The sequence below is a fragment of the Carcharhinus amblyrhynchos genome, chromosome 5 (genome assembly GCF_965287045.1).
Source record: "Carcharhinus amblyrhynchos chromosome 5, sCarAmb.v2.hapA, whole genome shotgun sequence".
Lineage (NCBI taxonomy): Eukaryota > Metazoa > Chordata > Chondrichthyes > Carcharhiniformes > Carcharhinidae > Carcharhinus > Carcharhinus amblyrhynchos.
In genome coordinates, this window is record NC_137328.1 from 29,352,769 (window position 1) to 29,378,127 (window position 25,359).

Sequence of the window (25,359 nt, forward strand, 5' to 3'; positions counted from 1 at the left end):
TCATGCACAGCATGTGCTTCCTGCAAGGATCACTTCATGGAACATTTCCCTCTACCACATCTGTCCCCTTTCAGAACATTTCAAGATCATGGGTGGAGCCAGAAGACATTGGTAGAGTGTTAAGTGAATACTTCACATCTGTCTTTGCTTGAGAATGAGGACAATGATATAGAATTCAGGCAGAGAGACTTTGAGGTTCTTGAGCAAATTGATGTTGGGAAGGACAAGGTATTGGAGGTGTTGGCAGCCTTAAAAGTGGATAAATCTCTAGGTCCAAATGAATTGAGCTCTATGCTGCTGCGGGAGGCAAGGGAGGAGATTGCAGAGGTTCTGAGCCAAATTTCAATTCCTCACTGGCCATGGGGGAGGTGCCAGGTGACTGGAGAACATAGAGTCATGGAGCTTTACGGCCTGGAAACAGGCTTTTCAGCCCGACTTGTCAATGCCACCCTTTTTTTAAACCCCTAAGCCAACCCCAATTGCCTGCATTTGGCCCAATATCCCTTTATACCCATGTAACTATCTACATGCTTTTTAAAAGATAAAATTGTATCCGCCTCTATTACCTCTGGCAGCTTGTACCCACCACCCTCTGTGTGAAAAAATTGACCCTCTGGACACTTTTGTATCTCTCTCTCCCCTCGCCTTAAACCTATGCCCTCTAGTTTTAGACTCTCCTACCTTTGGGAAAAGATATTGACCTTGAATATGCCCCTCATTATTTTATAGACCTCCAAAAGTTCACCCCTCAGCCTCTTACGCTGCAGACAGAAAAGACCCAGTCTATTCAGCTTCTCCTTAATTCAATCCATCAAGTCCTGGTAGCATCCTAGTAAATCTTTTCTGCACTCTTTCTAGTTTAATAATATTCCTTCTAAAATAGGGTGACCAGAATTGCACGCAGTATGGCTGTACCAATGTCTTGTACAACTTCAACAAGGCATCCCAACTCCTGTATTCAACGGCTAATGTGGTTCCACTATTTAAGAAGGGTTTTAGAGAGAAACCAGGGAACTGCAGACCAGTGAGTCTAACATCAATGGTAGTGAAACTTGGAGAAACTTCTGAAGGGAGAGCATCCATCTCCACTTGGAGAGGCAAAACTTGATCAGGGATAGTTACAACGGCTTCATCAGAGAGAGGTCATGCCTAACAAATTTGATTGAATTTTTTGAGGAGATGACCAGGTAGTCGAGAATAGTGCAGTTTGTGGATTTCAGCAAAGCCTTTGAAAGGGCCCATATGGGAGACTTGTAAAGAAGGTAAATTGACATGTGATGTGGGGTAATTTGATAAAGTGGACTCAAATTTGGCTCAGTTGTAGGAGACAGTGATGACAGACTGCGTTAGTGACTGGAAGCCAGTGCCCAGGGATCTGTGTTGGGCCCGCTATTTTTGTCATTTATATAAATTCCATTGATGACTGTGATTAGTAAGTTTGTGAATGACACAAAGATTAGACGGGTAGTTAACAGTGAGGTGGAGTGTACTGAGCTACAAGAAGATATAGATGGAATGGCTAAATAGGCAGATTAGTGACAGGCGGAATTTAACGCTGGAAAGTATGAGGTGATACACTTTGGAAGGAGTAATTTGACAAGAAAGTATTCAAAAAATATAAAGAATTCAAAGACATTAGGATGTTATGTGGAACAAAGGGACCTTGGCATGTTTGTCCACAGATCTTTGAAGGCGGAAGGGCATGTTAGTAGGGTGGTGAAAAAGGCATGTAGAACATTTGCCTTTATCAATCAAGGTATAGATTACAAAAGCAGGGAAGTCATGTTGGAGTTGTAAAGAACTTTGAGACCATAGCTAGAGTACTGTGTGCAGTTCTGGTTGACACATTATTGGGTGGATGTGATTGCACTGCAGGGGGTGCAGAGGAGATTTACCAGGATGCTGCCTGGGATGGAACATTAAGTTATGAAGAGAGGGTGGATAGGCTTGGGTTGTTTCATTGGAGCAGGAATGACTGAGGGACAAGCTGATTGGGGTTTACAAGATTGAGAGACATGGACGGAGTGGATTATGAGCAACTAATCCCGAAATTTGAAGGCTCAGTCATGAGGAGGCATAGGCTCATGGTGAGGAGCAAGAAGTTTAGGGGGGATGTGAGGAAAAACTTTTTTGCCCAAAGGATTGTGATAGTCTGGAATGCCCTGCCTGGGAGGGTGGTGGAGGTGGGTTGTCTCACATCCTTGAGAAAGTATCTTTTAGCATTTGGCACATGAGGACTGTGGGCCAAGTGCTGGCAGATGGGATTAGCTGGGAGTTTAGGGGTTCCTAATGTATCTTTGTGGACTTGATGGACCTTTTCTATGCTGTACGACTATTCTATCATGTTGTTGAAGTTTTTTGTCTTGATTCCTAAGGACGAATAAAAGAATACCAAATTTCAAACAATTAATTTATAGAAGAGGTGCTGATTGGCTGGTAAGTCAGCTGTGGTCATGGTATTGTCATGGAGCAAACAATGGATAACTAGAGATTCTCTCCATGCGTTCGGATAATGCAAAAAGATTCTCTTTGTAGAGAAAGGGTCCCTTTCTGTAAATGCATATTATTTCTAGCCAGCATAAGCAAGCCACGTTACTAGCTTCTGACAATCCACTCTGTAATCTCATGTAATCTCACTTTGCCTAAAATAATTTTGTAGATTTCTGTCAAGTCTCCCCTCAGCCTCTGCTTTTCCATGAAAACAATCCTAGTTTTTTCAATGACTGTTCATAGTCAACATCCTCGACCAGGCAACATCCTTGGGATTACCATTGACCAGAAACTCAAGTGGATTCACCACATAAACACAGTGGCTACAAGAGCAGGTCAGAGGCTAGAAATTCTGCAGTGAGTAACTGACCTCCTGACTCCCCAAAGCCTATCTACAAGACACAAATCACGAGTGTGATGCAACTCTCCCTACTTGGATGTGTGCAGGTCCAACAACACTCAAGAAGCTTGATACCATCCAGGGCAAAGCAACCCACTTGACTAGCACCACATCTATAAACATTCAATCCCTTCACCATCGACACTCAGTGGCAGCAGTATGTACTATCTACAAGATGCACTGCAGCAATTCACCAAAGATACTTAGCACCTTTCGAACCCACGACCACTTCCGTCTAGAAGGACAAGCACAGCAGATAAATGGGAACACCACCATCTGCAAGTTCCCCTCTAACCCACTCACCATCCTGACTTGGAAATATATCGTTGTTCCTTCACAGTAGCTGGATCAGAATTGTGGAATTCTCTCCCTAATGGCTTTGTGGGTCAGTCCACAGAACATGGACTGCAGCGATTCAAAAAGGTAACTCACCAGCACCTTCTCAAGGGCAACTAGGAATGGGCAATAAATGCTGGCCAGCCAGTGACACCCATGTCTCACGAATGCATAAAAAACATCTTGGTGAACTTTCTTTGCACTCTCCAACTTCCATGTCCTTTTCGTAGTGTTGCGACCAGAACTGCACACAATACTCCAAGCGCTGCCTGATCAAGGTTTTATCTAGCCACAACGTGATTTCCCAACTCTTGAACTCTGTAAATATTCCTAAGGGTTCTGCTATTTACAGTGTAAATCACACATAAATTTGATCCTCCTAAATGCATCACCTCATGTTTATTTGGATTAAATTCCATCTGCCACATCTGTGCCCGAGACGCTATCTATATTCTGCATATCTTCTGACAATCTCTGGCACTTTCAGCAACTCCACCAATCTTCATGTCATCTGTAAACTTACTAATCAGGCCACCCATATTTCCCTCCAGATCATTTATATATACTAAAAACAACAAAGGTCTCAGAACCGATCCCTACAGAACACCACCAGCTACAGATCTCCATTCTGAAAAACGCCATTGCACCGCTACTTTCTGTCTTCCATAACCAAGCAGTTCTGGATCCATCGAGCCAACCCACCCTGAATCCCATGTGATTTTAGTTTTTGTACCTGTCTGCTATGTGGGACCTTGTCAAATGCCTTACTAAAGTCCGTATAAACTACATCCACAACCTTTCAGTTATCTTTCATTTATTTTAGTGGCGAAATCCATGATTGCTTTCTCTACTTTCGTCTGCAGCAAGCCTAACACCACCAGTCAATATCTGACTGCAGTTCGTAAAGCCCCATGTGCTGCAAAATTGGTCTAGCCATTTGTAGGAAAGTTTGATGCAGAAATAGTGCATTGAAGCTATACTCTTAGGATATGGCTATACTGATCAGATCATTTGTGTATCTATCATCTGCCACACAATTGAACTGATGCAATGCTAGACTCCTATACATTCGAACAATTGGCTGATCTAATCAAATGGCATGTTCTTTAAATTGCCTTGAATAGGGCAGAGTACAGACTACCCAACCAGCCTGTGTTAGCAAAACCCAAAACAGAATGCTGACTGTTAGAGATGATTGAGTAGCAGTTGTTGAACAATTCTGAGTGTGGTGGTAGCGGCACCAACAACTAATTTAAGACAGTTAGTCCAGCTTGCAACACGGCTCACGTTTGCTTGTTAAAAGTGACATGCACTCCTCTGCAGGAACGCATCCTTTACAAACCAAAGGAATATGTTCAAGTTATGAGCCTTTTTGCATTTCCCGGAAGCTTGGAGAGCCTATAGTTTTCTATTGTTCTGCAGGGCAAAATCTCAGTCAATCAGATTTAACTTGCCAACTATTTGGAGCTCTTTAATCCTGTAGCATAAATTATTCTGATCATTTGAATTTTTTCATTTATGAATTTGTCCATTTATGAATTTGTCCTAATTAGTGCAAGACAAAGCCATGTCTCTTTTTTCAGCAATATGCAAGTTTTCTACCAGTAAGTGATTGATTTTAATTAACCTTCCTATTCTGTTTTTAACGCAGAAGACTTTACGAAATATTGAGAGTTTGAAAGTGCATAGATCAAGCCATTCCTCTAAAGAAGAGGTTCAGTCTGATTATCAGTCTGAAGCAGAGGTTGAAACTGATGGCAATACTTCATCTGAAGACCAAGAGAATCAAGATGAAGCAGCAGATACTATAATACCTGATGAGGATGATGCTGAGGAAGAGAAGGAGGGGGAGGAGGTAGAGGAAGAGGAGGAGGAAGAAGTAGAAGAGGAAGAATATGAACAGGATATGTCTGAACAAGATGATTTCCGAGAAAGAGATCCTAGAGAAAGTAAGGAAGAAGGCCATGAACAGGATTATGATACACGTAGTGAAGCCAGTGACTCTGATTCTGAGTCTGTCTCATTTACTGATGGAGAATCTGCCACCAGATCTGGTTCTGATGCATCAGGTACATTTCAAGGCTGAAAATTGCAGTTTACCATTTAACTTGATGTAATTTTAATTTATTTTGAATATCTTTACTGTAAGGCTGCTGTTTTCAGGTTTGTTTGAAAGGTTAGGAAATTTCAGTTCAGCAAGCCAGAAAGCTTATCTTGAAACCATTGGTGTAGAAATTGAACCTGCCTGAAATCTACAGTGAATATATATATACTCAAATTGGTAGTTTTTGTATTCCTTGACCTGTTTTTGTAGATGCTCCAATTCCTGATAGGTGTGGTATGGAAATGGATTCTGGCAAGGGCAAACTTGTTTTAAAAAGTGTTTGCAGCAGCTACAAAAATAGGTGTAGTCCAGCAGTCTGTGTACGTGCATTTCATTTGTGTCCTCACCTGTGTTAATTCATTTAGCTAAAATCTCCAAATGTGAATTAATTATATTCACCTAAATTTACAATTTAAAAAACACTTTTGGTTTTGTGGCAGTTAGCAGTGGGCTTAATCAAAATTAGAATATTGTCGGGTAACATGCAGAAACATCCCCCTATTTCTGTTTGTGGGAGAGTGGGAATATATGTCAACTTAATGTATAATGATTGAGGGGGTTGAAAATTATTATATTTTAGCTTTGCAGGTAAGGGCTTTAATGTTGCTACCATTGTGGTGGTCATGGCTGCTCCCAAGGTTGGCCATTTAAATGGTGGACAATGTGGCTAGCGAGACTGGACTGATGTGCAGGTTTAAAATGTTATACAGATGACGCAACTTAATTGTAACCACTTTGGGCAGCCTCATATGATAAAACAGGAAATGCTGTAACATGCAAAGCAACAGAAATCAAAGCTGTTCTCATCTCTTTGTCTAATCCTTTCCACACTGGTTTCTCTGGCACCTTCATAGTATTAGCTTTCAATAGGCAGAAATTAAACAACTTTCTGAGCACGTTTATGCTTAAACCATCTAAGAAATGCATCATATGTCGTCAGGCATCTTTTGCATTTCTTTCCTTCCTGCTTTTATTCTTTTCCCTAGTCAATTGAGATGTCTGCTGTGCTTTAAGGTTCTAGAACCTCGGTTCAGGTATTGCTCTACTTCTGTGTGACTAACTTTGAATCATTAATTTCTTCACTGTTCAAAAACCCTCTTCATTCAATGACCATTCACTGCTTTTTATTCCTGTTGGTCGTATGCAAAGTAAGACTCCCTATGCCCTGTCCCAACAATGTGCTTTAACCAGAGCCTCAGCAGAGCAGTTACTGAATGACTCTGCACTTTTGTTTCCTATATTTGCCATGCTGTGGCCCTCAGATTAGTGTCAAATTAAGAGATTTGTTGTGGTTCTTTGCCTCCTTGAAACTAGTTTAAGTCTATTCAAGCTCTTGTTTATAGACCAGGAGAATCATTCTGGACTAGATTTGAACCTAAAGTAGTGGTGAAAGGACCAGTTTTCACACTTACCCAGATCTTTGATTTTTAAGTTTGCCTTGGAAGTGTGATATGACCATTTATTAAGTGTTAACTGTCCTAAAACTGATCTAAAATCTTTGAGGCAAGTAAACAAATCTTTATGTATGCATACATGGAGCTGTACCTTCATCCCTATTCTACATCAGTGTATGGTTTCTCAGCTGCATCACTGTTAATATGGTGTTGGTACTCCACCAGTGCGAGCAGTATAATGATAGCAACAGCTTTTGTTTTGTTAATTTAACAGTTCAATTTGAAACACAAAATTTCATGTCAAAACAAAGGTTTGTAAATTGGCTAATCTTAGCTTGGATTTTACAATTTTTTCAAACTGGTTCTGTAGTTATTTGGATTCAGCTATACTTTTTGAATCATGAAAGCTGCTAATGTGCTGAGTATGTGCCAAGCAGCAGATACTGGTCATTGCAACAATTTGATTCCGTTTCCATAATTTTACTGATTTGTAATTTTCAACAGGCATAGACCAAATTTAGTGGAATTTTCAACCCCCATCATCATACTGCAGTCTCTGATTCTTAGACTATCATTAAATAGAATTGTTACAAATTAACTTTTCTTCAGACGATGAGACAGATAAAAAGGAGAAGAAAAAGCGGTCTAGAGACATTTCTCCAATTGTGTTTGATAGGAGTGAAAGCTCAGCATCCGATTCGTATGCAGGTATGTTTTGTGTTTCATTTGGAACTTGTTGTGCATGGAGCTTAAACAGCAAGGGCCTAATGGGTTTTGTGTACTGTAATGCAGGATCAGAGAAGAAACATGAGAAGCTGTCATCATCTGTGCGTGCAGTTCGTAAAGGTATGGAAACGACTAGCTTAGAGATTAGCATAAGGCAGCACACCCTCAGTGTGCTGTTGAGCAGCTTAAAAAGCAGCTGTTAGGTCAAGTGCCATGCTTGACATTTATGGATGTGATGTACTCGGCTCTAAAATATTGTATGCCTTTATAATTTATTGAAGTTGCAGTGCTCTAATTTATAAACTTCATCTGTAAGCTGGGAGATAAAGTTCAATAGTGAAATAAGGACATTATTAATTCTCAATGTTCAATCTAAAGTCCATTTTTTTGATTTAATTGATCTTATTTGTCTAAAATAGTTTATTCCATACATGATTAGTTATTTTAGAAAATTTAGTTCTATTTATTGCATCCATACCTTTTTTTGTTTCTTTATGCTGGGGAGTATCTGTCGTTCAGAATGAGCTGTTTGTGCTAAGACATAAAACTCCAACTAACCGCTGTTAGTCCAATTGCACACTTGCGACAACTTTCGAGGATGGGTATTACATGGATGATTTTTGAGGTAGTTGTGGCCAGAATATGGGGTTTTTGTTCCTCTTTGGATTCTGTTGGGTGAATCTCCCATTCTGCTGAGCTGCTTTTTTAGCGCAATGGGATGGGAGCTCTAGTGGAGGCCATTTCATGGGCTGGGTGTCTGGGCTTCTGCGCAACTCCCAGTGCTGAATTTTTGGTGCCGTCAGCTCTGCGTCATAAATCGGCACAAAGCTGCTTAATATATTCTGTTGCTCATTTTCCTCCAATATGAATTTCATGAGTAGAACTGGGACAGAAGTCTCCAGGCCCGCTTGCCCGGAGTATTCCACTCCTGAGAAGTTCAGTACAGCTGGTGGCCTGACCATGCTGGAGTGAAGGGGGATAATTGAGGTGCTTCAGAAGGTTGGGTGCTGGGAAGGGGTTTTGTCCCCTGGGCATTGTCACCTTGGCAGTGCCAGCCTGGGCGCCCAGGACTGTCCAAGCCCACCAAGCATGGGGCAGTGCCAAAGGGATGGGGCCTGATTGGGGGAGAGGGGGAGTGAGGGGTCCTGTTGCCACTCTTGACTGAGGTCTGTGATAAGAGGGAGAGAGGCCAGAAATCGGGGTGAGGGTGGGGGGGCTGTGGTCAGAATTAGGCCCTGGCATGTTTGGGTGGGGGGGGGGGGGGGGGAGGGGGGCAACAGTTGGGTTGTGGTGGGGGCGGAGGTCACATGGTCGACGATGCGGGGGCCATGGGGCTGGCCAGCAGATGGGCCGCTGCGCATGTGCCAATCTCGGCACTGATAGATTGGCGCGTGCACTGTGGCCCACTCAGCGCTATGCTGCTGGACTCTCCAGTGGGAATAGGCCACACCACTCAATTCTGGAGTGATTCATGCTAGTGCAGTCAGCAGTGTGGGAAAATCATTTTGAAAATCTTGCTGAATAAAACAGTGATTTACTCCAGTTTTTAATGTGAATTTGACATTTGAATTTTGTTTGGGAGAATGTTCCCCTGTGCCCGGGATTTTAGCATTGTGTTGCACCTGTTTGAGTGTGAAAATTTGATAGTCGGGCGTGAGGCAAGTAGTGCGATCTGCACCCGCTTCCGTGCTGGTTCGCACTTTACCAAAGTCTGAAAACAGCCACGAATGGGAATCCATCCACAACAGATGTGATGTCAATTTAAATAATTCTGCGTGTACTTCAATCCACTTGATGAGTTGCACATCCTACTTTACCAGCACGCCTGCCTTTCCCACTGTGTTCGCACAACCCGGAATCAATCTGGAACAGATATATCCATAGAATTAATCCATAAAATCCCTACAGTGCAGCAGGAGGCCACGCAACCCATCAATCTACATCAACCACAATCCCACTCAGGCCCTATTCACATAACCCCACATGTTTACCCTGCTAATCCCCAGACAGTAGGGGCAATTTAGCATGGTCAATCTAACCTGCACATCATTGGATTGTGGGAGGAAACCCACGCAAACTCCATGCTGACTATGACCCGAGGCCAGAGTTGAACCCAGGTCCCTGGTGCTGTCAGGCAGCAGTGCTAGCCATTACATCACCGTGTTGCTCATAAAATGACATGTTTGGAAAAAAAAAGTCTGATTCTGGCACTTCTTCAGTAAGGGTTAGTGAGGAGGTAAGTGTCTACCATCGGATGGCTTCTGCTGCTCACAGGGGGTCCTCTCGTAGCGGCCATGTTGTATGATGGATTGGGACGGCTCTGCAAATGTTTGGGGGTGGGGGGACTGTTGCTCCGCATAGTGTCCAATGTCTGATTTGCAGCATGGACCCAGATCTTGGGCCTTGGGGATGCTGCTGGTGTAGATCAAATTTCAGCTGGACCAGATGGAATTGCAGGAAGCCAGGGCTGCAGGATTCGTGGCCATTGCGGGGATGCCTAATGTTCATGGGGCTATAGACTGCACCCACATCACCCTCGAGACCCCGGTGAGAAATCCACTAAGATTCATCAATAGAAAGGGGTTCCACTCCCAAAATGTGCAATTGGTTTGTGACCAGGCACATGCTTGACAGTTTTATTCTGAGGTGCTCAAACATACCAGAGACCTTTGAGGAGGAGCCAGGCTGCAGGGTTGGCTCATGGGTGACATGGGCTACCTGCCTTGGACTTTGCATAGGCCTGCGACTGAGGGGGAGACCCGGTATAGTGAGGCCATGTTGCCACCTGCACTATAATGGACAGGTGCGTAGGGCTCCTGAAAATGGGTTCAGGTGCCTGCACTGCTCTGGTGGGACTGTACAAGATGGTCCTAGAATGCAGCCCCCAAAATTCTTCCCGCGTTGTGATGGTGTGCTGTGCCTTGCACAACAGAGAGGAGACCTGTTGGAGGAGGAGGAGGAGAACGTGGAGGCCAACCAGTCAGGTGTCACTAGAGAGGAGGCCGACCAGCAGGAAGAGGAGGAGGAGAACCATGCCGAGCAACAGCACTCAGGCACTGGAGGATTAGCAGCAAGAATCAGGCATGTGAGAGAGGCCCTCATCAAGCATTTCGCTTACTCGGGGCCTGTGTTTGTACACATGGGTTCCATTCCAAACCCCCCCTCCCCCTCCTATACTCCAAGTTATATCTCCTGCAACATTATAACACCACCAGAGTGGTGGACCTGGGTACATTGTGTTAGTAGGTTTCTTTGGCAGACAGGAGGATGATGACGACTCGCAAAACACCATTATGATGAGTTGCTGGTACAATGTGGTCTGACTTCTACCTGAGCTCCGCGTACATGTGGGCACCTGGACCCATGTTTGTGTAGTGGATAATGGGTCAGTAAACCCCCATGCAGGGGCCCTTAGATGGATGGGGTAAGGGAGGGGAAGGGGCTCAGTCGTGGGTTCTGGGGAGCCAATAGCTTCATTTTCTCAGTGACACAGCGTTCAGGAGTCTCCCCAACTGACATCAACTTGAAGGATCCCTCCAGTGACCGTCAAAGAAAGAGGATTCCTGTTTGAGACAAATTAGTCACAGGTAGGTGGTGAAAAAACATTTTTTATTACAAGAAAAATGTCCACTAAGTTCCAACATAACATGAACAGAAAATGTTAAGATGCTTAAAAATCTATGTAACTAGTGCAGCCCTTAACTCGTGCCATCTTACTAGTGCAGCTGCAACTTCCTAACCTTACATGGCCTACCATTACATCTACGTGTCTTTCCAGAATGTACATCAGAGGTGGAGGGTGCCAGCTGCCTCCCATGCCCCGTGGCCTGTAATGTGCTTGGTGGGTGTTCTCTGGAGGGCCTGGACATGGAGGACCCTGGTCGGCTTCCAGGACTTATCCAAGACGCACTCTTCATCCTGCTGCCCCTGAAATACCCCAGTGTCAGGAAGGGGAAGTCAGAAGGTGTAGCCACATACTCCTGGCTGGAAGGCCTGGCATGTGCTCGAGCCCTTTTCCCTCCCCTGGGGTTTCTGTGGGCCCCTGGATCACTCCATGGGACGACAGTGCTTTTTCAGTGAGCTCCAGAAGCTTGGGTATCACCTGGCCATTGCTGTCCTGAAAGATCACCTGCACCCTACCCATGGTAGTTGAACCCTCTGCGATGGCCCCCTGAGTCGGGGGCCCACAGTAACTGCCCTCTGAGACTGGGCCACGCTCTGCAGCCACTCAGCCTTCTGACTGGGCCACATTGTTGGCGTGACACCTGTAGTGTACCAGGAGGTGGCACTTGAGGGCAAGCGCAGTAATGCTCTTAAGGAAGGGAGTGGAGGAGACAGGTGCTTGAGAGTCAGGGGATTGGGGGGAAGACGCTAGATGTGGTTAAGCACTCACTCTTGCTGCCTGAATTAATGTCATTAAACTTTTTGCGGCACTGCTTCGCTGCTGTGGGTGCTAGTGCCAGCCTCTGCAGCATCCAGCAACCTGCTGTGGTTGCCCTCTGTGAACCTGGGCACTGCCTTCTTTGACATTTTTTCCTGCATTGTCTGTCTGCCTGCCTATCCTTGGGGTTTTTATGGAACTGCCCCTTGTTACAGCAGATCAGATGCAGGCAGTTTGCAAGCATTCCAGCAAGTTAACTGCAGTTTGCTTGTTAGAATTGAGGGGAAGGCAAGTGAGTACTTTAGGACGGCAAGTGACTAGCACAGCTGCCTCACAGGTTCAGTTCCAACCTTGGGTCACTGTCTTTGTGGAGTTTACACATTCTCACCATTTCTGCATGGGTTTCTTCCAGGTGCTCTGGTTTACTCCCACAGTCCAAAGATGTGCAGGTTAGATAGATTGGCCGTGCTAACATGCTCCTTAGTGTCGGGGGGACTAGCAGGGTGGATACATGAGGTTACAGGAATAAGATCTGAGTGGGATTGTTGTCAGTGCAGACTTGCTGGGCTGAATGGCCTCCTTCTGCACTGTGGGGATTCTATGATTATACACTTATGGGTGTGCTGATGGGAGGGTGGGGGATCTGTGCCTTTATAATGATTGAGGGCAGGAGAGAGAGAGGGCAGTGTCATCCAGCCATCGGAGTTCGGAGGAAGAAGGGGTCCATGTGTAGGTGGGTCTGGGGAGGGGGCGAGGTAGGGGGAGGCATAGAGGTGCTGCCACTCTGCGATCAGTGGGGGCGAGGGGGGAATAAGAGGGTCAGTAACGTTGAGGGTAGAGCAATCTCTGGGGGTCAGGGTAGGCATTATCTGGCCCAGGAGGGGTCTGGCAGGGGAGCAGCTTTTTTTTTGCACATGTGCAGTTTGGGACTCCAATCAGAGCTGCAGGGTTTTGGGTGTATTAAGCCTCACTGACAGGCTTTTGCAGCGAGAATCTGACTTGCTGATAATTTTGCAGGCAGAGTGCAAATGGTGGGTGGAGGCGGTCTAAAAACAGGGCCCAAATGGTGGATCTAAAACTCCCAGTTTCAAGTCTGTCCAGCACTTAGACAAAAAAAAGGTAAAATAGCACCTTTGCTGTGCTCTCCTGTAAACTCTAGATTATTCAACATGATTGTAGAACTGCTTTGAATTGTTTGTGTAATGTTAATGTGTCATAAGCCTGTAGTTTTGAGCAGCATTGCTTATCTAACAGCTAATGAATTTGACTACGAAGCTGGAGGGGCAGGGGGGAGGTGGGGGGTGGTTGAGAAATTGTGTAGCATTGCAACTTTATAGATTATGGCCTAAAAAGTTTGGAGTAAGTCTTTTACTCAAAGTTAAAAAAAATTAATCTGTAATAGACCTTTTGCATTTTTTGCTCTTTTCTAATCAATGATGCTATTTGCACCAATTCGTGGAAGAGGCTGGGGGTGCAGAATTTAAATGCATTATAATAGATGTTGACAAACACAGTTTTGATTATGAAATTGTCCTTACTGGAATGCGTAGTTTGGTGAGATTGGCAACATATCCAGTGTTAATGCTCCCTTTTGTTGATGGTTGTTTCCTGACTGGTCATCTTGCATCCACAACTTTTGATTTCACAGCATTTCCAAGTTGTCTCCAAATTACAATGCCACAATAATTCAGTACCTGAGTGTTTCCTGTTGATTTGATAGCTAATTGAAAAGCTTATTTTTGGTTCCTTTTATTAACATGACCCTTGTTTGGTTTTCTTTTGTGGAAATGTAAACATTGTTGAGCTGAATTGATTGCAGCATTGCCTCTGACTTTTGTATTGGATGGCATTACAATTTCATAAATTAACTTGCGTTTTTATATATTTCCTTTTTTCCCCTGTGCATGATTGCTCCAAGAAATGGAGGGCTAGATTGTTTACCACCCCTGCGCATTGTTCTTTGTGTAATCTGGGCAGTGAAATTGCCTAAGGTTTTCTGGTATGCTCTAGCTCCATGTGGTAAGTTTATAGTGTTGGTGAATGGATGTATAGGAAGGATGATATAAGTGGGTAGGATGGCAGGTGGGGTGTCAGTGTGTGTTTTTGGGGTTACAGTTCTTCATTTACTCAAGAGTTGGAGTTTTTCTGTCTAATAATTTCTGGGTGACTATTCAAGTAAGTAAATCGGAACTGTTGAAAGTACAAATGTAACTCACTGTCGGAGGTGTTTGCGTGCGTATGGAGAGATGACCATTTCTGGTCATATGTCCCATCACCAATGATCCAAAGATGGGCAGATGGGGGCCATAACAAAGGGGAACACAGCTTTACTGTTGTGGCATTTAGCAAGTACAGCAAAAAGTTTTCCAGGTGGCTTTTGACTACCAAGAGTTGGTGGGGGAACCTGACAACCAGAAAAATTGCAGAGGAGTGATTTGGTACCCCTCCTGAAAATGGCTAATTATTCCTAATTTTAGGTCTTCCATCCATTATATAACTTATGGAAGTTATCATTAAGGTGAAATTAGAGATTTACGTTTACATGAAACAATTGTAAATGTCAGCAGATGTAAAAGGTTATGCTTTGAAGTGTGCTGAAGGATTAATTCTGAGATCGAACAGGCTGCGTGTGAATGAATTGAAAGCTTGTGTATTGGATACTATTGTTATTGAAGTATGCAAGTAGATTTAATACTGTCAGAATCAATGAGCTACATGGCTTCAATCCTGTTTCTGCTAAAATGTTTGTTACTGCAATATGTATTACTCACTTTTGTGCAGTGTGGCCTCAGTTTTGTGCTCCATTTTTAAAATGGATTGGAATCTGAACTTTTAATGCTCATATGGTCAATTATTATTCAGTAAGCAACTCTAGTCATGTGTAGTGCAGGGAAATGATCTCTAAGCTATACCAGTATTCCTGTACCTTTACCTTCTGATGCAACAGTACAATTTTTACTTTCCAATCGATCATCCATTGAGTGGGTTCATCAACCTTAGAATCATCTCAAAGTAACATACAACCCAGAAGCAGGTCATTTGTTCTGTTCTGCCAATGTTGACTTTTCAAAAGAGCAGTTGCACATTAGTATCATCTGTGCTTTTTGCTCATGCTTTTGGGGTGGCACACATTGCTGCCTCTCAGCGCCAGGGATCAGGGTTCAGTTCCAACTTCGGGTCAGTGTCTGTATGGAATTTACACGTTCTCCCCATGTCCAAAGATATGTGGGTTAGGTTGATTGACTATGTTTAATTGACCCTAGTATCTGTGAAATTAGCTGGACAAATACATGGGGTTGCTGGAATAGGGCTGTATGAGATTGTGGCTAATGCAGACTCAATGGGCCAAATTGCTGCCTTCTGCACTGTAGGGATTCTACGATTCTCTGATAATTTAGACTGCCGGCAATTATTTGCAGTTCTGAATTGTTCAATCCTGCTGTCTTGGAATTCCTTAGTTTGTTTGATTTCATTTAACTTTGCAGTTTTGCAGTTGATATAGAGGTCTTATTCAAATTACCACTTAAATTACAGCAGCCATCGGTCTATGTACTGATCTGTTGAATTGCATTTCTGATTTTCCTTTTTAAATGATCGTGACTATTATTTCACTGAAATTGCATTTTATGGTTGGATGTTTTAAAATTATAGACTCCTACAGTGCAGAAAGAGGTTATTTGGCCCATCAAGTCTGCACTAACCACAATCTACCCAGATCCTTTCCCCATTACCCCATGCATTTAGCCTAGCTAGACACTAAGGGGCAATTTAGAATAGCCAATCCACCTAACCCACGTATCTTTGGACTGTGGGAGGAAACCGGAGCACCTGGAGGAAACCCATGCAGACATGGAGAGAATGTGCAAACTCCACACAGATAGTAACCCAATGCTGGAATTGAACCCGGGTCCCTGGTGCTGTGAAGCAGCAGTGCTAATCACTGTATACTGCCTCTTTTTCTAGAAAGCGTTTTGGCAAGTGTTATTTACATCTCTGGTACAACGTTGATGTTTCGGAACAAATCATCAAGCATAAATGTTGCTTTAAACAGTTGTCAGTTGTGCTATTTGCTATTACATGAAGTAATTTTATATTTGCATTTTTACAGATCAAACTAGTAAACTGAAGTACATTCTTCGAGATGCACGATTTTTCCTCATAAAAAGCAACAATCATGAGAATGTATCCCTGGCAAAGGCTAAGGTATAAGTCTTGTGTACCCAGGTTTCCCTGAAGTGAACCCATTTGTACTTTGCATAGTATATGTTTTGATGTTGGGTGTGTTTGTCACTAATTTGTGAATGCAATCAATCAAGTTTTTATGTATGAATTCTTAGATTTTAAATTTAGGTTGTGGCAACTTGTATACCCAGTTAAAATTTTTTGTTGTAGTATTCTGCTTGTACATTGACTTGTGATGGTTGTCAAATAGATAGAACATAGAACACTGCAGCACAAGCAGGCCCTTTGGCCCACAAGTTGCGCCGCTCACATCTATACCTACCAAGCCATAGAACTATCTGTAACTTCCAATGTCATTAGATCCCATATACTCATCCAGAAGTCTTTTAAAAGACCCCAGTGAGTTCACCTCTACCACCACCGGCAGCCGATTCCACTCACTCACTACCCTCTGGGTGAAAAACTTTCCCCTGACATCTCCAAAACCTTTCCCCTGACATAATATTACATTTGAGCAATCAATTTATATAGTTTGGATTTAGATGTAAAAAGTTATGCTTTGAAGTGTGCCAAGGGATTAGCGCATATTTTCTGAGATCAAACAGGCTATGTGTGAATGAATTGAAAGCTTCTGTATTGGATACTACTGGTATTGAACTATGCCAGCAGGTTTAATGCTATCAAAATCAATGATCTACGTGGCCTCAATTCTGTTTTTAACATGTTTGCTAATAGCTCACTATCTGGGCTTCACCAGACATAGCTGGTGACCAAGAGTTAGACAGCAATTTCCAACCTGTGATAACATAGTATTGCCATTGATGAATTTGACCTGAAAGGCAAAGCTGAAAGAGACAATCTAGTCCGTTGAAGTGGGAGCGTATTTACAAGATTGAAAGATGCCTTATATGCAGGGCAGTTCTAAATATATGATTGTACTTGTGACCAGTGGCATAGGCACTGTCCTGAGCCAGGCAAAAAGCTCTGTCTGTCTATATGCCATAAATAACCAGAGAAATGATGAGACTAATTTTGCGCAGAAACTGTTCACATGAGATGACATCTGTGTTCTAACCAAAGTGACGATTTCTAAGGTTCGGCACTCTGCGTTCGGCTTGGTTTGATAATAATCAAGTCAACTCCGGATAGAAGATTTATACTTTTATTCTTTTACGACGTCAGAGCTAGTTTTCCTTAGGGTGGGCAGGCATCAGTGGTCCTGCACACCCAGGCAAAACTAACTTCTTTGTTCTACTTTTTCCAAACACTTATCCCAGTCTATAGGCGGGCTTCCAGAGCATTAGCCTATTACAACTTGTCCCTGTCTCTTTTACACCAATAGTGTGGTAGTATAGCTGCATGCACTGTTCATAATGTTCTGAAAACCAATCAACTCTGTACACACTCTCATCGCAGTAAATCCTTACATGACAGTTAAAACACTTGGTACTAGGTACAGCTAGACTACAGTGTGAGATTAATGGCACTTCTGCATACGTGCCGGACAGCATGTTCACAGCATGAGATTACAAACTATACAAAAACCTTATGGCTTTTATATTCTCAAAAGTCCCTCAGTTTGGTTAACCCTAACACGTTGTGTCATGTTTGTAGCAATAAGACATAATGTGCTATTGTGTAAGTTAAATCATCCAGCACCAGCATGGTTTGTATCAAGAATGCTAATACGTTTTCATTCCAAGATTAGAATTCTGACTTTTTGGTAGCAGTTGGGAAGAAATTTATCAGGCTGGGAATAGGGTACTAATGTGGAAATTGGCCTGGATCATCTGGGTAGCAGCCCTCAATGCCAGCAAGCGTCTCAATGTTTGCTGCTAAGAAGTTCAAAAGATTTAGGCCATCATTTTTTTATTTTGCCTGCAGTTTCTTTTTTTTCCCTTCGTCACACACAGTCAAAAAGGAGGTCGCTTGGTTGCTGAAAGTTCAGTTTACTGCTAAGAATTTTCACCAGCTAATGCTCTGTCTGATTGAAAAGTTTTAGTAATTAACATAATACTTATTAGAAATCCCATGAATCAGACTCTATCTCCCAACCACTGTACATTATGAATAGCGCGTTTGCCTGTATCTCACCCAAACATGTTGCTGACGATGAGCAAGTTTTAAGATCATATTTGGATCCAAGATACACATAAGACTGCCAGTTCTAATCCTTGCTTTGGAGCATGCGGTGAATTAATTTTTCCTGAGGAATACATTTTAATTCAGTTTCTATTGAGGGGCGAGATGGTTTATTTCTTTCTGGATAGTACTTGCCTCAAGTTCTGTAAGTTGAAATGAAGTTCTTTCCAAATAAATTGGGTTTGTGAATTGTTCATAGACTTTTAATATTGTATAGAAATGTTCATTGATTCACGTGTGTTTTCTGTGTCTGTGAATTTTATTAGTGAATAAGCAAATAACTAGAAAATAACAAATCTGATACCCTTTTTCAAAACCAAGACGAAGCCATTGTGATATATGTGTGTTATCCTTCTAGTTTTGGTAGTGTTTTGAAAGTATTATGAAAAATAATAAAAGGGAAAGAACTTCCTCAGTTTCAAGGCGACCTTTAACGATGTCTCAAACTCCTACGTCAGGTCTAAGACAACGGATTAGGTGGGAATGTATGAAAAATAATTATGACAAGTTTTGACATTTTGGAACCAAATAAAGTTTTTTGACGTTCAATTCCAGAACAGTGTGACAACATAATTGGAGTGAGGATTGTTTGCTTTGTAGTGGTTTCTATATATTAATGCATGAATTAAACTTTTCCATGTAGGCACTTCCCTTCAAATTAACTCTTTTATTGAGTGTTTATCAAGTGCCTAGTTGTGGCTTCAGTATAGATCATAAACCTTGAGAGGAATGTTAAGAGTAATTTGGATGTTGTGTGGTCATCTAAGTTTGTTTGTTCAGCCCATACACTTGATAATGAATGACTATTCTGTATAGCTATATAATGGAGTAACCCTCAAATATATTGTTGAGACATTTTTTGGAAGATGATCTCAATTTTCTAGTTGGCCACATTTGCCTCATTCAAGGAATGAGGGGATGTTGCAAGTCCTATTTGAATGATGAGCCAATCTTTTTCTCATATTGTTCGAATAGCTGCCACGAAAGATTATCCCCACGCAGGTACATGGATTGTTTTCAGTTGGGAGATATACATTGAGTATGAACATGTGAATCAGGAGCAGGAGTCGACCATTTAATCCCTGAGCTTGTTCCACCATTCAATAAGATTATGGCTGATCTAATTTTAAACTCGGAACTTCACATTCCTGCCTACACCACTGACCTTTCACCCCCTGTTTATCAAGAATCAATCTAATTCTGCCTTAAAGATATTCAAAAGCTCTGCCTCAACCACCTTTTAAGGAAGAGAATTCCAGTGTGTCTCATCACTGAGAGAATTATTTTTGTTTCATCTCTTCTAAATGGGCAACCACTCATTTTTAAACAGTGGCCTTGAGTTCTAGTTCCTCCCACAGGAGGACATCCTTTCCACCCTGTCAGATCCCCTCAGGATATTGTATATTTCAGTCAAGTTGCCTCTTATTCCTTTGAACTCCAGTGGTTCAAGTCTCTGCCTTTCCTCATAAGACAGCCTGCCTATTCCAGATATTAATTTAGTCAATCTTCTCAGAACTGCTTCCAGTATATTTACATCTTTCCTTAATTAAGGAGACCAATATTGTACACATACAGCAGGTGTGTTCTCACCAATGCCCTGTATAACTGAAGCATAGTCTCCCCACTCTTGTATACAATTCCCTTAGCAATAAACAATGATATCCTACTGGCTTTGCTGATCACTTGCCTCACCTGGTACTAGTCTTTTGCAATTTGTGCACTAGGACACTCGGATTCCTCTGTATCTTAGCTCTAAAAATATTCACTTTTATATTCGTACTGCCAAAATGGACAACCTCACATTTTCCCACATTATACTCCATTTGTCAGACCATTGACCTATCTGTGTCCTTTTGTTAGCATCCTTTGTCCTCTTCACAAGTTACTTTCCTATCTATCTTTGTGTCATCAGCAAATTTAGCAAACATACCTTTGCCTGAATTAAAGCCATTTATATAAATTGTAAAGCATTGAGACCCTAGCACTGAACCCCTGGCACACCATTTGTCATATGCCTACTGTTTCCTAGCCAATCTTCTATCCACGTCAATATGTTACCCCTATGTCATATGCCTTTTCTCTGCAGTGATTTTGATGAGGCATCTTATCAAATGCCTTCTGAAAATCTAAATACAGTACATCCAGTGGCTCCTGTTTGTTCACAGAACCTGTTGCTTCAAAATACTCTAATGAATTAGTTAAACCTGATTTCCCTTTCACAGAACGATGTTGACTCTGCCTGATTACTTTGAATTTATCCAGCTGTCTGTCATAATACCTGAAATCTGAAATAAAAAGAGAAAAATGTTGGAAGTTCTCAGCAGGCCTAGCTGTATCCGTGGAGAGAGAAATGACATTTCAGATTGTGGCTGTTCCGAAGAAAGGTTATGACTTGAAACTTTAAATCTGTTTCTCTCTGTACAGATGCTGCCAGGCCTGTTGATTATTTCAAGCATTGTCTATTTTGATTCAAACATTTACAGTCCAACTTGAGGTTAAAGTGTTCAGATCTGTATGTTCCATTAGTTATATGCGTAACTAAGGTGTTTCTCCCCTCTCTTTCCTATTTAGGGTGTGTGGTCAACACTGCCAGTAAATGAGAAGAAGCTCAACACTGCATTCCGGGATGCTCGGAGTGTTATACTGATATTCTCCGTTCGAGAAAGTGGGAAGTTTCAGGGTGAGAAAATACTATGGGGGAATAGAGTAATTGTGTTGGTTTTGTTTATTTGCTTAATTGCTTGCCACCATTCACAACTGGCAATGGAACAAATGCAGAACTTTGACCTGATCTATTTATGGAATCATTTACTGTATTATAGCACTCTACTTCTGTTTAGTGTGCATGTAGTGCATTGTTGTTTCACCAGGTTAGTACCTTTTTAGGTATGCTTAGTCCGCTCCAACCATGTTCTCGGCAGTCTTCATTGAACCAGGATTCATCCCCTGACTTGATGGCAATGTAGAGTGAGGAATATTTTAGGTCATGAAGTTCTAGATGATGGTGGAATGCAATACTGCTGCAACAAATGGTCATGGATGTGTAGTTCAGAGTTGCTAGGTCTGTTCTAAATCTTGGAATTATTGTTATTTTCTTCTAGTAAAGAAAAGAGCACTTTGACCAAAACTATCTCTCCCAGGTTTTATTTGTTCTTTAATGGGATGGGGGCTTTATTGCCCAGGCCAACATTTATTGCCTATCCCTCAACCTGGAGTATTGTGTGCAGTTTTGGTGTCCTTATCTGAGGAAAGATGCCCTTGCTTTAGAGAGAGTACAATGAAAGTTCATTGGGTTGATTCCTGGGATGGCAGGTTTGTCATATGAGGAGAGACTAAGTCAGTTAGGATTGATTCAGTGGAGTTTGAAAGAGTGAGTGGGGATCTTGTAGAAACTTATAAAGTTCTAATAGGTTTAGAATCATAGAATCCGGATAGTGCAGAAGGAGGCCGTTTGGCCCATCAAGTCTGCACTGACCACAATCCCACCCAGACCTGTAACCTCACATATTTACTCTACTAATCCCTTGACACTAGGGTCAATTTAGCATGGTCAGTCAACCTAACCTGCACATCTTTGAAGTAGACTAGTTAGATTCAGAAAGAATGTTCCTGATGGTGGGGGAGTCCAGATTTAAGGGCCATAGTTTGACGACAAGAGGTAAACCTTTTAGAACTGAGGTGAGGAGAAATTTCTTCATCCAGAGAGTGATGAATATGTGGAATTCGCTATCACAGAAAGCAGTTGAGGCCAAAACATTGTGTGATTTCAAGAAGAAATTTGACAGCTTTTAGGGCTAAAGGGATCAAGAAATGTGGGGAAAAGTAGGATCAGGATGTTAAATTTGATCAGCCATGATCAAACTGGTGGAGCATGCTTGAAGGGCTGAATGCTTCTATTTTCTGTGTTTCTCCTTGAGATTGTGGTGATGAGCAGCCTTGAACTGCTGCAGTCCATGTGGTTAGGTACACCCACAGGGCTGTTAAGGGAGTTCTGAGATTTTACCCAGCAACGGTGAAGGAATAACAATATCGTTCCAGATCATGGTAGTTTGGGGCTTGGGGAGAATCTTGGTTTCATGCATTTGTGGCTCTTGTCCTTCTGGATGGATGGAAACTGTGGCTTTGGAAAGTGCTGTTAGAGTTGCTACAGCGCAGCTTGTAGGTAAAGCACTCTGCTGCCACTATCATTAGAGGAGGGAGTGATGTTGAGGGTGGTAGATGGGGTGCCAGTCAAGCTGTTTAATCCCAGAAGGTGCTCAGCTTCTTAAGTGTTATTGGAGCTGCAACATGGATTCAGCAGTGGTAGTGCCATTGAATGTGATGGGGAGATGGATAGATTCTCTTGTTGATGGTCATTGCCTGCCATTTGTGTGGCGTGAATGTTACTTGTCAGCCCAAGCCTGAATATTATCCAGATTTTGCTGTATATTGGCACAACTGCTTCATTGTCTGAAGAGTCACTAATAGTATTGAAAATTTATATAATCATCAGCGAACGTCACTGCTGATCTTTTAATGAAGGGGAGGTCATTAGTGCAGCATTACCCTGAGAAACTCCTGCAGTGATATCCTGGAGCCAGATCAAGATGGTTGATCAACCACTACAGCCACTATTTGTGCTGAGTATGACTCCAAATGCTGGAAAGCTTTCCTCTTGACTCCCATTGACTCCAGCTTTGCCGGTGTTTCTTGATGTCACACTGGGTCAGTGTGATGTGAAGTCACACTGGGTCAGTGTGATGTGAAGTCACACTGGGTCAGTGTGATGTGAAGTCACACTGGGTCAGTGTGATGTGAAGTCACACTGGGTCAGTGTGATGTGAAGTCACACTGGGTCAGTGTGATGTGAAGTCACACTGGGTCAGTGTGATGTGAAGTCACACTGGGTCAGTGTGATGTGAAGTCACACTGGGTCAGTGTGATGTGAAGTCACACTGGGTCAGTGTGATGTGAAGTCACACTGGGTCAGTGTGATGTGAAGTCACACTGGGTCAGTGTGATGTGAAGTCACACTGGGTCAGTGTGATGTGAAGTCACACTGGGTCAGTGTGATGTGAAGTCACACTGGGTCAGTGTGATGTGAAGTCACACTGGGTCAGTGTGATGTGAAGTCACACTGGGTCAGTGTGATGTGAAGTCACACTGGGTCAGTGTGATGTGAAGTCACACTGGGTCAGTGTGATGTGAAGTCACACTGGGTCAGTGTGATGTGAAGTCACACTGGGTCAGTGTGATGTGAAGTCACACTGGGTCAGTGTGATGTGAAGTCACACTGGGTCAGTGTGATGTGAAGTCACACTGGGTCAGTGTGATGTGAAGTCACACTGGGTCAGTGTGATGTGAAGTCACACTGGGTCAGTGTGATGTGAAGTCACACTGGGTCAGTGTGATGTGAAGTCACACTGGGTCAGTGTGATGTGAAGTCACACTGGGTCAGTGTGATGTGAAGTCACACTGGGTCAGTGTGATGTGAAGTCACACTGGGTCAGTGTGATGTGAAGTCACACTGGGTCAGTGTGATGTGAAGTCACACTGGGTCAGTGTGATGTGAAGTCACACTGGGTCAGTGTGATGTGAAGTCACACTGGGTCAGTGTGATGTGAAGTCACACTGGGTCAGTGTGATGTGAAGTCACACTGGGTCAGTGTGATGTGAAGTCACACTGGGTCAGTGTGATGTGAAGTCACACTGGGTCAGTGTGATGTGAAGTCACACTGGGTCAGTGTGATGTGAAGTCACACTGGGTCAGTGTGATGTGAAGTCACACTGGGTCAGTGTGATGTGAAGTCACACTGGGTCAGTGTGATGTGAAGTCACACTGGGTCAGTGTGATGTGAAGTCACACTGGGTCAGTGTGATGTGAAGTCACACTGGGTCAGTGTGATGTGAAGTCACACTGGGTCAGTGTGATGTGAAGTCACACTGGGTCAGTGTGATGTGAAGTCACACTGGGTCAGTGTGATGTGAAGTCACACTGGGTCAGTGTGATGTGAAGTCACACTGGGTCAGTGTGATGTGAAGTCACACTGGGTCAGTGTGATGTGAAGTCACACTGGGTCAGTGTGATGTGAAGTCACACTGGGTCAGTGTGATGTGAAGTCACACTGGGTCAGTGTGATGTGAAGTCACACTGGGTCAGTGTGATGTGAAGTCACACTGGGTCAGTGTGATGTGAAGTCACACTGGGTCAGTGTGATGTGAAGTCACACTGGGTCAGTGTGATGTGAAGTCACACTGGGTCAGTGTGATGTGAAGTCACTCTCACCTCATGTCTAGAGTTCAATTCTTTTATCCATCTTTGGATTAAGACAGGTCAGCAGCTGAGTGACCTTAACAGACTTCAGACTGAGCATCAGTGAGCAGGTTATGATTGAGTGCGGGCCACCTGATTGCACTGTCAGTGATACCTTCCAGCACCTCATTTTCAAAATTAGATAGATTTGATCTTTTTATTTATGTTTATTATATAAATTATTTTTAAGTTGAATTCATGATCAATATCATTGAGTAAAATATTAACCTAGTAGGGTGAGTAGAAGATACGCTCCATACTCTTGTTATTGTTTGAGAGTCATAGAGCAATGCAGCATGGACACAGGCCCTACTGCCCAACCAGTCCATACCAGCCATGGTGCACTCCTAGCTAATCCCAGTGGCCCGCATTTGTCCCATATCCCTCTAACTCTTCCCCATCCATGTACTTATCCAAATGCTTTTTGAATGTTGCTATTGAACCTGCCTCAACTATTTTCTCTGGCTGTTTATTTCATATACCGATCACCTGCTGCGTGAAGAAGTAAGTAAGTTGCTCCTTAGGCCCCTTTTAAAACTTTCCCCTCTCACCTTCAACCTGTGTTCTGTAGTTTTCAATTCCTCTACCCTGGGAAAAGTACTATGTGTTCATCCTATCTATTGCCCCTCATGGATTTTATATACTTCAATAAGGTCACCCCTCATTCTCCAGTGTTCCAGGGAATTGAGCCCTACCCTGACCAACCACTCCCTGTAACTCGGGTCCACTAGTCCTGGCTACACGTTCATAAATCTTCTTTGCACTATTTCCAGTTTATCAATGTCTTTCTTATAACAGAGTGATCAAAACTACACAATACTCCACGTGCGGCATTGCCAACGACTTGTACAGCTGTAACATGATGTCCCAATTCCTTTACTCAATTTCGTGACTGATGAAGGCCAAATAAAC

The 25,359-nt window shown here is 42.9% G+C and overlaps 1 protein-coding gene across 2 annotated transcripts in view; it reads left to right on the top strand.

Moving 5' to 3' along the window:
• ythdc1 (YTH N6-methyladenosine RNA binding protein C1) overlaps positions 1–25,359 on the top strand; it is a 68,608-nt gene that overhangs the window by 24,626 nt on the left and 18,623 nt on the right. The window contains exons 4-8 of one of the 2 annotated variants that reach the window (XM_080188554.1): positions 4,878–5,295; positions 7,334–7,432; positions 7,517–7,570; positions 15,940–16,034; positions 20,727–20,835. In XM_080188554.1, the coding sequence (XP_080044680.1) occupies positions 4,878–5,295; positions 7,334–7,432; positions 7,517–7,570; positions 15,940–16,034; positions 20,727–20,835 (775 nt within the window). The remainder of the gene's footprint in view (positions 1–4,877; positions 5,296–7,333; positions 7,433–7,516; positions 7,571–15,939; positions 16,035–20,726; positions 20,836–25,359) is intronic. The other variant, XM_080188555.1, reaches the window with a different exon arrangement.